The sequence below is a fragment of the Canis aureus genome, chromosome 33 (assembly GCF_053574225.1).
Source record: "Canis aureus isolate CA01 chromosome 33, VMU_Caureus_v.1.0, whole genome shotgun sequence".
NCBI classification, from domain to species: Eukaryota; Metazoa; Chordata; class Mammalia; order Carnivora; family Canidae; genus Canis; species Canis aureus.
Window position 1 is genome coordinate 1,972,383 of NC_135643.1, and position 15,099 is coordinate 1,987,481.

Genomic DNA, 15,099 nt, shown 5'->3' on the forward strand with positions numbered 1-15,099 from the left:
TGGAAAGACACAACATACTTCATCATTGACAACACCAATAACAAGCTACCTATGTAGTAAACAGATTGTAAAGGTTGAATTTGCCAATTTCAGATTTGGAGTTTGTCCATGAGAAAGTCACAAAGCAGAATATAGAAAATGTTCACTCATTTATTCTGCTGATCGCTTGAAGAAAAGGATTAATTGTCTGCATATAAATCATCTCATTCTTTCAAGTTCAGAAAAAAAAAATTAAAAAGCTGAATCACTTCAAGATGGCATCCCAGGTTAGTTTATGCTCGCCCTGTTCCTTTCCCTCCAGCAAGCATTCCTGTCCCCTTTGCCAGGTTCTGCTAGCAAGGTTAATCTAAACAAACTTTGGTCTGCAAAACACCTCAATGATGGAAAATAACCAAGGCATGGAGCCAGATAGTGAATGGAGGGGAAGAGGGAATGTAGCACTATGTCAGCTTTACCAGTCCTGGTCCTCAGGTTCTTTCCTTTCAGGGCTGCACTCTACCAAATTCCCTTGATAAAGTTAGAGATGGTCCCTCTTTTTTCCTCAAGCAGTCACAGCATTATGCAAGTCCTAAGAGCAAAGGTATAAATAGTAAAAATGCTTTTACAAATGTTTATATTTAATTTTTAAAAGACTTTATTTATTAATTAGAGACACAGGAAGAGAGAGAGAGAGAGAGAGAGAGAGAGAGAGAGGCGGAGGGAGAAGCAGGATCCATGCAGGGAACCAGACTTGGGACTCGATTGCCCCGGGCTGAAGGCGGCGCTAAACTGCTAAGCCACTGGGGCTGCCCACAAATGTTTATATTTAATCTTTGCATATGAAGAAGAAACAATGACCTCCTGGTGATTATCACCTCCCATTTGTTTTTTGGATTAGAAAACTGAGGTTCAGGACAATTCATATATTTCAAGGTATTTTAGGTGCTATTTCTAGTAAGTAAGAAAGCTGGGACTCAAAGTCAGGGCTAGAGCTTTTGCCCTAACACCTCAGATGTACCAGGACATATTCTGAGACTGTGTTTTATTTACCTATTTTTGTATCCCTGAGGCCTAGTATCATGCCTGGCATCTAGTATATATTCATTATATAAAAAGTTAGGATTTAGGGACACCTGGGTGGCTCAGCAGTTGAGCGTCTCCCTTTGGCCCAGAGTGTGATCCTGGGGTCCCTGGATGGAATCGCACATTGGGCTCCCTGCATGGAGCCTGCTTCTCTCTCTGCCTGTGTCTCTGCCTCTGTGTGTGTGAGTCTTTCATGAATAAATAAATAAAATCTAAAAAAAAAAAAAAAATAAACGGACATTAAAAAAAAGTTGTAAGGGAATTTGATGCCTTATGAAGTTTAGAGAAGTCCAAGTATAAAGTATTAAGGGAAGCAGTGTGGCAGCTGCTTGCTGATACTCTATTTTCTTTCCAAGGGAGAAGCTGAAGTGTGGAGTGGTTTGAAGGACACTCATCAGAAGTCAAGGATTCATTGAATGAAGGCATTATTTCTCTGGGTGTGCTACTACTTATTTCCTGCTCTGTGCCTACCTTCTAGTTTCATAGTCTCAGATGTCACTGAGGACAAGCTCTCTGTCTGTCCTTAAAGAGGTTACTGGGGAGAGGATATCATCCAATCCCACTCCACCCCTCTCACTGTGCTGGAGATCCAATGTCTTATAATGAATCCCCTCAAAGTCCTTCTTGGGGACTGCCAGATTTCTGATTCCCTATTTTGTATGTGTGCCTGATACAAGAAAGTCACCCCCAATAAAGCTTAGGAAGGACAGAAAGGTAGTTGACAGGTACCTAAGGGAGAATGTCCTTTAAGTAAGTAAGATCTACAGCTGCAACAAAGTCAACTGAAATGATAAGAAAGACAAATAGAGCCTGGAGAAAGACTGTCATTTAAAACAAATTTAAAATTAAAAAATAAAAGCCATATTAACAAACAACAACAACAGAAATCAGTAGAACAAAAAGGGAAAACTTGTATCATTTTCTACCCCAGAGTATCATCATTAAAAGGAAGTGTTTTGAAAAAAAGGATGATGGTCAAGTAGTTATACTTGACTAATATATTTTAGTGATTGCTATTTCCTTTATCTTAAAAGGTAAGTGGACTGAAGTGGATAAATGGCTCCATATTGGGCAATTTGATCGGTCTTTTCTCTGGTACTGGACAGGGCCTGCCAAGACCAGGAAATTGAACACCACTTAGCAAGCTTTCTTGTCTTACTCTTAAAGAGCTGCTCATTATTCAAAAGGTTGCCTGATAAAAGATACACACACACACACACACACAAAACAGTCATGAATGTACATTTTGTATAACTTTCTGTCAGTGATCTAAGTCATGGACAATTTCTTGATCTGTCTTATACCATCTCTATTTAAAAATCTTCTACCACATAATTTTACATTTCCTCTTTCACATCATTTATTTTATATCTTATGTTCCTTTTCTACCTTTGCCCTGCTACTTGAAAAAAATCCCCAATCTCTTTTATGTTTTGGCCACAAACTCTTCTTTTTCTCATGGTGCTTGTTTTCTGTCCATCTGCTTTCTCTCTCTCTCTCTGGAGCCTCTTTATAACTGCGATGAGCTGTCATCTATGTAATTCTAATCTTAGCTTTATTTTCCATGTTAGTTGCATACCCTCATTTATGTTTTTCAGCATAGATTTCCAGCGGAGATTTATATCAAATAAAAAACAAGTTATAATAATGTTTAAAAGAGCACACAAGTATTGCACAAAATTATGCAACCTGTAAATCATATAAAAGTAATCTGTATATATAATTTTCTTTCTTTCCCAAAACCCTGAACAAGGCCACATCTCCCTGAAATGGAAGGATTTGCTCTTTGAGTCCCCTTTTCCCAGGTTGCTCTGGGCTCCCATTCCTAGTCCAAGCTGATATGTAAAGGGATCTATTTCTAAAATTTTTCAGTTGCTCTGCAAAGAAGAGAAAGCTGCGTCTAAAGCTGTGTTGTGTGCCTTTTCATATTTTACAAGTAACAAAACAGTTCACAGAAAACATACAGAAGAACAGAAAAGAGAAATCTGTTCCTTGGGCTTGATCATTCTGTTTACTGATTTGTGTATTTGGCTGACAGTGGCAGGGGATTGAAGAGGGAGAAAGTAAAGAAATAAACCATAAATATTAGAGGGGAGTCTCTTACATCCCCCAGAGAACTCCTCTGTTAAGGTTTCTCTGGCCTAAGGCACCCTTTGTTCTGCTTTTTGCTTTGCTTCAAAAGAGGTGTCACCTCTTAACAATAAAGTTAATTATAATGGACAGTAAATGATAACTTATGGGTGACTGAGGGCCAAGAAGCCTCTGGGAGTTTTGATTAACACAACATCACAACTGTAACCTCTGGAGGCACATTATAATTATTAAACGTTTACATGTCCTCATCAGTATGAGCAGGTTAGGTTTTCCCCTTGAAGTTCCTCCTTAGACATTTATTTTCATTAGCAAACATTTCAAGGCACATCAAATCAAAACTAATAGTCTTATAACGAAAACGCACCCATTAAAGTCTTAACCTTTTCTCCAACTCATTTCACCTATTAATATCTATCTGCACTTTTTTCCCTTTTGGTAGGAAACACTTCAAATACGAGAGATGAGAGCATTTTATTCATAAATATTTCAGTAAGCACCCCAGCAATTTTATAATGACTTGACTGGTTATCACAAAGTGGGCCCCGAGAACAGAAGGAAGGTTTTCCAGCTATTCCAGCTCCCCGGAGGTGGAGGTCGGAGCAGAGCTGGAAGGCCTGGGGCCCAGGGTCAGCTCTGGAAACGCCGTCGGAACACCGGGCATGCGCACTCCAAGCCTCCAGAGTTGCTAAGGCCCCAAGGAAGATAGAGGCGCCGGCTAAGCTGAAAGCCAATCAGAGGGCTCGGAGGCTGATCGGCCAGCCAATCCGCGCTCGAGGCTGCCTCGGGGCCAGCATCCAATCGGAGAGCTTGCTGCTTTGGGCGGACTTTTCAAAACAGTGAACACAAAACAAACGGGGACCTTTAAAAGGCTGCAACGCGGCCCGACACCGTCTCCTTCCGCCTGTACCATCGGTCCCTCCTTTTCCTCTTCAATCCCGAAGGCGGATTCCCAGATCCCACCCTCCGCCCTGGCGCCGAGGGCGGGGGCTCGGCACAGGGAGGCGAGGGGAGGAGGGCCCGAGGCCGGCGGCGGGCGGAGGGCGGCGGGACTCTTTTTCAAAGCCGCTTCGGCGGCCTCGGATCCCTCCGCGGGGAGTCACGTGCCCCGCCCCTTGGGGGCGTCGGAGACTCAAAACAAAAACAAGGGGTTGGCGGCGGCCTCCAGCGTGGCGGCGGCGGCGGCGGCGGGGCTCGGAGCGCGGGGCTCGGGGGTGCGGGGCCGGGCTGCGCCCCAGCCGCAGGGGTGGGCGCTCGGGCGCGGGATGCGGCTCGGGCCGTGAGGCGGAGGCGGAGGCGCGGCAGGGGGCAGGCGCCGATGCCGGTCCGGGGGCACCGCTGAGGCGGCGGGGCCGCGGCCTCGGAGACGGGTTGGGACGCCCCCGCCGCGCCCAGTCCTGGCCGGGCCGTGACGCCGCGGGCCGGCGGGAGGCGCGTCTCGGCGAGGTACGTGCGCCCGCCCGGGGCCGCGGGGTCCTTTGTTCGCAGCTGGGCCTCGGCGGCGGCGGCGGCGGCGGGGGACCGCGTCCTCGGCCGGGAGTGTGCGCTGCAGGGGGGGGGCGTTGAGGGAGTCTGGAGGCTCCGGGAGCCGAGCCGGAGGCGGTGCCCCCCCCCGCCCCTGCCCCTGCCCCGGGGGCTCGCTGGGGCGGCGCCGCCTGCATCGACGGCCCCAGGCCCCGCGCCGCTGGATGGACGCGCGTCGGTGGGCACCGGGTGCTGGGCGCGCCACCCCCCCGCCCCCTGCCCCCTGCCCTCGCCCTCCGCCCCGCGGGTGCAGTCTCGGCGGAGCCGGCGGTGCGGCAGCGCGAGGGGCTGCTGGGGCTCGGCTCCCGGGAGGGCGGGGCTCGGCCGCCTCCCTCCAGCCCTTTGTTCGGTCGCGACGCCTCGCACCCCCCTCCCCTGCCGTGCGCGGCCCCGGGTGCTCGCGGCCGGCAGCAGCCCCTCCCCCAGCGGCCTCAGCTGCGGCGGCCCGGCCGGGGCCTCCCGGTGTGACCCTCCTGCCGCGCCCCTCCCTTCCCCCCTCCCCTCCCCTCCCCTCCCGCGCGCCCCTCCGGAGGCCCCGGCACCCACCGGCTCGCCCCTGCCCCCCCCCCCCCCCGGGACACCTTCCGACGGCGTCGTGTCTTTGCCGCAGATGAAGGATTTGGGGTCAGAGTATTCGGCAGGTCGTGAAGGGGTCCAGCTCTTCGGATTGTTGAGCCTCTATCTAGAGCAGGAACCGAGATTCCAACCTCGAGAGAAAGGGCTGAGCCTGATCGAGGCCACCCCGGAGGTGAGCTCCCAGGGAAGGGATCTTGGTCACGAGCTGGTAGGCCTTGGAGAAGGAGGACTGTTGTTGTGGTTGTGGTGGTTGTGGTTGTCTTTTGCCCCCAGTTGAATCAAGATTAAAGGCTCTAAGTTTCTTAGCACCAAAATGTGTCTTCTCGAGTACTGAATTTTTACAGGGTTACGCAAGAACGAAAATGATGCTGACTGTAGAGAAGTACTCCTAAGTGGCACCCCCAGCCTGCAGCCTCTGGGTGGATTATGGAAATACCCTCTGCCCATGAAATACTTTATTTATTTATGTATTTATTTATTTATTTTTATGATAGTCACACAGAGAGAGAGAGAGAGGCAGAGACACAGGCAGAGGGAGAAGCAGGCTCCATGCAGGGAGCCTCCAGGGTCTCCTGGGCCAAAGGCAGGCGCCAAACCGCTGCGCCACCCAGGGATCCCCTGAAATGCTTTATTCAAAAAAAGAAATCTAAGAGCCTGCTATAAAGAAAACAAACTGTCTCCATTATGGGGGAATTATATTTGCTACAATCCTCCGGAAGTGTGGCAACAGTTCACTTTATATCGGATTGCTAAAGCTCTTTTATGCTATGTATTTTTAAAAAGCCATGATATCTATACGTATCTTGTATCTGAAAAAGTGTGTGTTTAACGATACCACTCTTTCTTCCGTACTCTCGAAGATTAAGAAAAAAATTACCTTATTTGAATATACTTGTGTGCCATCTATCCAATTTTTAGAAAGTCACAGCTTTGGCTCTTGGTTTTTATTGCAGGATGATAACACTTTGTGTCCAAGATTGAGAAATGCTAAAGTAGAAGATTTAAGGAGTTTAACCAACTTTTTTGGGTCTTGCACTGAGACTTTTGTCTTGGCTGTCAATATTCTGGACAGATTCTTGGCTCTTATGAAGGTATTTAAACATTTTTGTGTATGCATCTTTTATTTTTAAACCTAGTGCCCAGCACAGTGCCTGACATAACAAGGGTTTGAGAAATGTTGGACAACTGAAAGGAACTATGTCATTACACAGAAACATTTTTAATTGGAATTGTGATCTGTAGTGCCAGATTAAGAGACTACAGAATTAACTGTGTTGTATTTTAAGTTGGTTTTACTATTATCTTTTATATACCTTCTCTTTGAAGATGTTACAAAACGAAGGTAACACCGTTTTTAGGTATTCCCTGCATATGTATACAGTCCTCAAAATAAGGTTTTCATATTTTTGTCTTCCATCGTATTTCTCTTGGAATTTAGTTGTTTTTAGTGCCGAAACATGTTAAAGGTGACCTACTGCTTTCCCTGTGAAAAGTCTTTTCAAAGCAGGAGCCATAGTCTTATTAACCAGCAACTGTTAGAAAAATGTGGTGATTCTTCTGCCAATAGGATTGCTGTCAGCTGCTGGGTCAGTTTTCGGGGCACTGCAAAGAAAAGGGCAGCCATCTGTCCATGGCAGCTTTTACATATGCTCCACTCTGCACAACTGATGCAGTATTTCTCTTGGGCAAATTTGCATTGAAATGTGGGATGATACTTAAAAATAAATAGAGAAGAAGATTAAAAAAAAGATGAGTTGCATGTATTATTTTTATGTCCAAAGAAGTATATGTTGTCTTGGTGTTGAAAGGCTTAGTTTACTTTGGGGGAGACTGTACTATTATGATTTCATATTTGAAATACAAAGTATAATTCATTGTTGGAAACCTACCTTTTGAATTTGCATTTAAATTACGTAATTTAAATGCTTAACATGTGTTTTTTATTTATTTTATTTTTTTAACATGTGTTTTTTAAAATGGGAAATTAAGTCTGTTTAAAATGAAAAAATGATTAAGTATAAATGTGAATTAAGGATAAGTACATGAAGCAGCTAGATTGTGTTCTGTCTTAAGAGTTAGGGACATCATTATAATATTCTTTCAAGTATCTGCTTTGCTACGTCAGAGTGACAGTTGTTAGAAGAAGCCTTTGTTCTTTGTTTTTCAGGTGAAACCTAAACATCTGTCTTGCATTGGAGTCTGTTGTTTTTTGCTGGCTGCTAGAATAGTTGAAGAAGAATGCAATATTCCATCCACTCATGATGTAATCCGGATTAGTCAATGTAAATGTACTGCTTCTGACATAAAACGGATGGAAAAAATAATTTCAGAAAAATTGCACTATGAATTGGAAGCAACTACTGCCTTAAACTTTTTGCACTTATACCATACTATTGTACTTTGTCATACATCAGAAAGGTCAGTGGGATTACAAATAAAGATTTTGTACTTAAGCTAACAGTTACAGTGCCAGTGAAATTTATATTTTTACTCTTCTAAAACTTTTAATTTGGACTTTTAACAGCAGTTTCTTAAAATTATTTATTAAATTTCCAAAGATTTAAATGTTCTATTTTTTCATTGTATAGGAAAGAAATACTAAGTCTAGATAAACTAGAAGCTCAACTGAAAGCTTGCAACTGCCGACTCACCTTTTCAAAAGCAAAAGTAAGTTAATTTCTTGCTTACATATGTCTCACTGTTTCTGTTTTAAATTTATAAAAAATACTTATCCCCCCCCCCCTTTTTTTTAGCCATCTGTGTTAGCTTTGTGCCTTCTCAATTTGGAAGTAGAAACTTTGAAATCCATTGAATTACTGGAAATTCTTCTGCTTGTTAAAAAACATTCCAAGGTAAATTATCTTCAGTTCTTATTCTTTTTTTTTTTTTTTTCAGTTCTTATTCTTTAAAGCAGATTTCTAGTGTTTCATCCTCTCTCCTCCCCCACCCCCATGGTGATTCAAACATTAAATAATACTTTATGGGGCTCTTGACTTTTACACTTTTATCTTGTAGCTCAAGTGTTGAAGTTCTCAAAATGCAGATTTGACCCAGACAATGTTAAGCTGGAAGGGAACCTGATCACTTAGTCTAGCTTCTTTCTGTGTTCAGATGTTGTCCCTTCTATAGTATTCTCACCGGTTGGTAACACAGCGGTCCACATTGCTACTTGCACGTTGTTCTAAAATACATGTGAGGAAGTAGACTTAGTAAATAAACTAATGGCAGTCCATTACATCCTTAGGGTTGGATCATCATCCCATTAGTAGCATTACCAAAATACCTTCTGCCATCTTTTTCTTTTTAAACCTCTTAGTCTGGCCAGCCCAATAAGTTTTGCAGTAACAGGTGTTAGCACTAATAGGGACTGCTTTGGGAGCTTCATTAGCACCAAATAGGGCAGACTGTGAGAGGCACGATGTCTGATATTCTGGTTGGACCAGAAGAATCTTAGACAATCGGTAACAAAGGCTTGTGGCCAGGAAGTTGGTGGACTAAAAGGGCTTGGGAATCATTTAACGTAGGCTTGTAGTTAGAATGTCTAGGTGATAGTCACAAGCAGAAGTAATACGAGTATCCAACTTAAATAGTGGTTTTGGAAGCCAAGCATGGATATGAGACACGGAGTCACAATGACCAAGATTTGAACCTAATGATGGGGAGAAGAGAATATTGATGCCACTGAGGGAAGTTTGAGAGAAACCAGTTTGTGATCAAAGAAATACGATTTTAGGTACTTGTATATCTTTCAGGTGGGTAGGTATTTAGAAGATATTTGGCAACCTGGAATAAAAATTCAGAAGATAACTTGTAGCTGGAGATTTGAGATTTTAAATTTCTCATGAAGAAATAGTAGTAGAAACCATACCAAACTTGTGGGAGTTCTTTGCTTAGGGATCAGTTAAAACTCTGGGTTTTCATTGTTGGTGGTTTCCCCCTTAGGCAAGGGAAGGGAGGGTACATTAGTCAAGTGCACTGTTGGGTTGGAAAAAGGTTTTCAAGAAGTATTCCCAAATCAGGAGTATTGAATTTTCATGAGAGACTCAGTGTAAAAAAGAATTGAGGGAGGCTATTAGATATCTAGGAGATGTCTGTAGAACAAGAAGGGATTCCAGCCATATTGCAAGGGGATTAAGATGGAGCTAGATTAGGTGGTAATGGAGACCATGATGATAAAAAGTTATCTTCTGTTTGTGATGAAAATGCCTTTTTTATGAAGCATTTTGTTTTTAACAGATAACTTCTAGCTTTCATTTATTTTATTTTATTTTTTTAATTTTCATTTATTTATGATAGTCACAGAGAGAGAGAGAGAGAGAGAGAGGCAGAGACACAGGCAGAGGGAGAAGCAGGCTCCATGCACCGGGAGCCCGACGTGGGATTCGATCCCAGGTCTCCAGGATCGCGCCCTGGGCCAAAGGCAGGCACCAAACCGCTGCGCCACCCAGGGATCCCTCTAGCTTTCATTTAAATCATAAATTTATTAGTTTTAATTTAAACCTTCTGTAATAATATCTGCAAATATCTTAAGTGAAAATTTGTTAGTTGAAATAAATTGGGGCACTCCCCAGTGGTGGAGAAACTGTGCTCTTTGGGAAGTTCCTCTTCTGTCTTATTGCTAACTTCTCCATTAGTGTATATCTAGTGTCTTAATGTAAATGCATAATTTTAGCAGTCCATTCAATGCTGTGTTATAGAGGGCTAAATTATGTTAAATTCCTTTCATTGAGACTATTAAAGAATATACTTAATAATTGATCGGTTTAACAAATCTAATGTTTTTAGGTCAGTGTTTTTTCTTAAAATAGGCAGAGCTTTTTATTAGGTTCTATGTAAATTATTTATACCTATGGTGCTCCTCCTTTAAACCAGTGGTTACTGGATTTTGACCGCCCGTTAGAATTGCAGAGCTTTAAAAAATCTTTTTGCCCAGGTCATATCCCATATCAAATAAGAATATCCGGTGGTGGGAGCCAGGCATCAGTATAATTTAAGCATTTTAGGGTGATTGTAGGGTAGTTAACCTCTTCATTAACATTTTTTTCCAGGTTAATGACACCGAGTTCATTTATTGGAGGGAGTTAGTTTCTAAATGCCTCGCCGAATATTCTTCTCCTGAATGTTGCAAACCAGATCATAAGAAATTGGTTTGGATTGTTTCAAGGCGCACAGCCCAGAGCCTCCACAACAGCTACTACAGTGTTCCTGAGCTGCCAACGATACCAGAGGGGGGTTGTTTTGATGAAAGTGAAAGGTAAGCAGGTTCCTTGACTAATTAGACTTTCCCATAGTAAATAATACTGATTTTATACTCAAAATGGAACCTGGGAATATTACAGGGTATTAGAGAAAGCTCCTACTCCAATAGCATCATTGCTTCAGGTGAGAAAATTAGCTAGAGGTAGTTTTATTAAAGTAGGTGATGATTTAGAAGTATGTTCTTCTCCTCCCCCCTTTTCATTCTTTATTTAAAAACAAAAAAATAAAAATAAAAACAAACCATGATGCTCTGCATTACATCCCCAAGACTTGTAACTGGAATTTTGTACCTGTTGAGCATTTTCACCTGCTTCATTCCCTGCCTCTAGCAACCACCAGTCTGGTTCTCTGTATCTATGAGTTCTGATTTTTATTTTTTGTTTATTCTTAGATTCCACATATAAGATCATACGGTATTTGTCCTCCCTCTGTCTGGACTTTTTTCATTTCTTCCCTTTGTGAAAACTGGTTGTATCACATCTCCTTTGCTCTTTGAAATATAGTTTAGTTTAAAAACAAAACCTGAAATGGCATTCTGGGCTTTTCAGGGTTAGTATGAATTCCTAATATGGTGCCGTGGGAAGAGGCTGTGGGTTAAATGATTGGAACGTAAAGGAAACCACCACCCCTAACATGGCAGACTGCTTTAGATATTTTTACCATTTTGGCAAATGGCATTGTCTTGTTCAGAGTTAATTTTTGTTCATAAAATGAATGATTTTATTAAATTTGGTTATTTTATGCTATAAAGAATGAGAAGTTTAGTTTTTATAGCTTACTGGTTTCTTGGTTTGAGAATATCAGGGATACAATTATTAATGCAAGAAAGACATCAAAACCGTGTGATGGGAGATTCGTTGTCCTTTGTCTCCATTTATTGGATTTGAAATGCTTAGAGTTGTATAGTTAGTTGTTGATATTTATTAACTGGTACAAGAATAATAGTTTGGCAGATAGTAATTTGTCTAAACATCTTAAAACCTATATTTTCTAAGGAGATTACAATTCATTTTAGGAAGTCCTAATAAGTTAAATTTTGTCTCTATAAAGCTTAAATTTTGAATATAAAAATCCTGAGACTAGAGATATGTGCTTAGTAGTTTTATTTGGCTTATAAAATCTTTTAAGTATTTTCTAAATAATGATCTCTCATGAATAAATAAAATATTTAAAAAAATAATGGAATCTTCTTTGTCTCTTTTCCTCCCTTTTAGTGAGGACTCTTGTGAAGATATGAGTTGTGAAGAGAGTCTCAGCAGCTCTCCTTCCAGTGATCAAGAGTGCACTTTTTTTTTCAACTTCAAAGTGGCACAGACACTGTGCTTTCCATCTTAGAAATCTAATTGTTCTGTCAGAATTTAAAGTGTATGTACAGGTTTCAAAGCAATAAATGGGGGAGTAGGTAGTTTTCTGGTCCATCCCCCATCTAGGCAGAAATTGCATAGACTGGAACACCTACCTTCTATTTATTATTCAGATCAGATCTGGCCTATTTTCATATTTAATCCTAAGCCATCAAATGGGTTAGTGCCTCTTAAACAAGTAACAATGTTTTACACATTGGCACTTTATTTTTCTCATTGATCTTTAGCTACTTGGGGAAGAGGGAAGGTGCTGATACCTTCAATTTGTTACTTTTCAAAGAGATTTTTAAAGATGAATAGTGTAGCTTAAACTTTTTATAAAGCTTTCACGTGTCTTTATTTAAACAGATTGGGAGTGTACAAGTGCTTCCTCAACAGGGACAGTGGATAACCTTTTAATGGTTTATCATATATCTCCCCTACTCTCCAGTCACAGAACAGAGAATATACTCCAATGTCAAACCCCTTTTTTGTTGTTTTGTTGTTTTTTAAGTGATCATGTACTCTCTGATGCAGACTCTATAAACTTAGGAATTATAATATTGACATTTCTGTGAATTTTAGTATATAATGTGTTAATTGAAGTTTCTGCTAAAGCAGAAATACTTGACAGGTTATGGTTGTTAGATAGTTGCATTTCTAATGCCTAAGTATTGTCAGACTATAGTATTATGTTACTAATACAATCCATAATCCGTTAGTTATGCATGCACCTGTATGAAAGCAGTGCAGGAAGTTGAAAAGAACTAGGTAACTGTGGAAGTGATAAATGATGATCCTAGTAGCACATTTTTTTTTCATTTTCTTATATTAAAAAAGTCTGCATGATTATGTTTATTTTCTTTGTAATTCACATTTTAAAAATAATGATATTAGTATATGGGTGCCAAGACTGAACATGAAGTAAAAAAAAAAAAAAAAAGTTAAGTGTTTGTAGTATTCTAGTTTTAAGCATATGTGTGCTGGTACAGCCATAAGAATAGGGATTTACAAACTCTGTGCACATGAGATTTTGTACAGAGAATCTTTTTAATTTTATATATTGTATATGAAAATGTAAATTTAAAAAATGTACATAAAAATACTGTATTTTTTTACTGTGTGCGTGGTAGTCTAGTCATTGCATGTAAATATAATTTATTGTGTATTCTGTACTATAAATCATACATTGGTGACTTACTTTTTTAATGTAAGTCAACATCCATTGGATGTTTTCTGAAGTGGATCTTTTTGAAGTAATCATAGATTACAACTCGAAATAAAAATATTAATAAGTTATATTCTTTGCGATTGTATCTTAATTTTTTGGTTCAAAAGAAAAAGTGCTTGCTGTATTTCCATGGGAAAGCTTGAAGTGAGGCTGGAGTGCCTCCAAGATAAGCTCTCTTATCTGGTTACCAGAAGTTCTCTAGGTAGTATTTCTTCATCACAGTTTGGCCCTCAGCCTTGCGAGATACTGAAAGCAAATCTGTCACTTGAGAATTGACCTCTCTCTGGACTTAAATGAAACAAAAGAGGGATGTATTGACCCAGATGCCTATTAATTTATAGTGAAAGGCCACAGGTATCAAGTACACCAGAATGCTCCAGCTGGAAGATCGATACAGTTTCTTTCTGCAGACAGGCCAATTTCTAATTGGAAGGTTGCTTGGCAAATAAACACAATGAGGGTACTGTGACTGACCCTGCCAGCCTCTGGCTTTTTGGACCTTTTTTTTCCAAGACTTAGGCTTGTTTTATAAGTCATGGTGGGGTTTTTGGGGGGCAGAGGGGCATATATTTTCCCTCTGGCTTAATTTTGTAGACCTTTGTTTTCTCTAGTTGGTTGGAAAATCATACTGAAAGTGGTTTTAACGTAATTCTGGTACGTCTTCTACCTTAGAGATCGGCCACTTTTTCCTAACCCTCCTAGTGGAGATTTGTGACTTGAAGATGACCCTCCCCTTCCTACTAAGTAGTTTGGGTAAGTAGTGGACAGGATATTCTGCTTTCCGATTTTGATTTGTTGAGGTGTAAAGTCACTTGTGGCTTTCCAAATCTTAAAACCCTCTTCAGTTCCTCCAGGGTTTGATTGCTTTTCTGACTAGATGCTCTTACTATGTGAATCTGCACACATGGTTTCATTTGTTGCCCTTTATGGTTTTCAGCATATTTCGTCTAGCCATCCTTACGGAGCTTCCCACGTGTTTATTCACAAGGGCTACCCCACTTGGAGGTCTCTGATCCCCAAACCTGCTCTTCCTGTGCGTCTACCCCACGGAGTAGCTATTCTGTTTATTCAAGTTGGAGACCTATGTGATATCCGCATCTCCTCCCACCTGCCCACCAGGCATTTCCGTTTATCATTTACACGATTTCATCTATGCTGTATGGCTCTACTCTGTCTCTTCTGCTGCTGGCTTGGTTCGGTCCTGTACTCTATCAGCAGGGTCCCAGCAGTATCCTTGTCATTTCCTAGCTGTGGCGTGCACACTTTGTCGCTTCTGCTGTTCTGCTTGCTATAGTATCACTGCCTGGTCCCTGGGTCTCCAGCCATTTGACCCTCAGGAAGTGAGTTTGGGCAAATAACATGTTTTAATCACCTGTCACACTCCGTTTAATACTCTGGTCAACTGTGGCTGCGTTAGTGGAATAACACTTCTTAAGACAGTTTTAACCATGTTCTTTGTCAAGGATGTGACTTTTCCTTTTATTTCAACACTAGGTTCTACCATGTTTCCCCTGCCTCCTACCCTCCCCTCTGCACAGACAACATGCCAGCTTATTTTAGGTGACCTATTTTTATTAGATTATTAGATGGACGAAGGCCATGTACTTTGCATTTGTCTTTTTTGAACTGAGTTTTTCTAATTATTTGTACCAGAAATTGGTCAACAACCTACTAGCAAGTCAGGTTGTGTGGTAGATAGTTTCCCAATAGCTAATGGGTCTTCCCATATACACACTACTCTTCCCATCAAGAAAGAGGTGAATGGACTCTGTTCCCCTTGAATTTCAGCTGGCCTTGTGCCTGGTTTTGCTTACTAAAGTGCAATGGCAGAAGTTCAGGGTATGTCCAACTCTAGGCTTTATGAAGACTGGCAGCTTCCCTTTTATCCTTGGAGGCAAGCCACCATGCTGCAAAGAAGCTCAGGTTGGATTACTGAAAGATGAGAGGCCAGGTGGAGAGAGGCTCTTTGGAGGATGAGAGATCATCTTGGATGTTCTAGTGCCAGCTAAGTTC

The 15,099-nt window shown here is 41.6% G+C and overlaps 1 protein-coding gene across 2 annotated transcripts; it reads left to right on the forward strand.

The window, feature by feature from the left end:
* Positions 1-4,440: 4,440 nt before the first annotated feature.
* On the forward strand, positions 4,441-13,154 carry CCNG2 (cyclin G2). Of its 2 annotated transcripts, none has more exons than XM_077882599.1 (8): positions 4,441-4,599; positions 5,288-5,425; positions 6,207-6,344; positions 7,421-7,671; positions 7,842-7,920; positions 8,007-8,105; positions 9,550-9,673; positions 10,302-10,422. In XM_077882599.1, exons 2-8 carry the CDS (start codon positions 5,288-5,290, stop codon positions 10,304-10,306), a joined length of 834 nt encoding a protein of 277 aa, XP_077738725.1. In that variant the 5' UTR covers positions 4,441-4,599; the 3' UTR covers positions 10,307-10,422. The 2 variants fall into 2 exon arrangements, with proteins under 2 accessions (XP_077738725.1, XP_077738724.1); XM_077882598.1 differs by lacking the exon at positions 9,550-9,673 and adding an exon at positions 11,727-13,154 and having other exon boundaries at positions 4,442-4,599; positions 10,302-10,507.
* Positions 13,155-15,099: the final 1,945 nt, after the last annotated feature.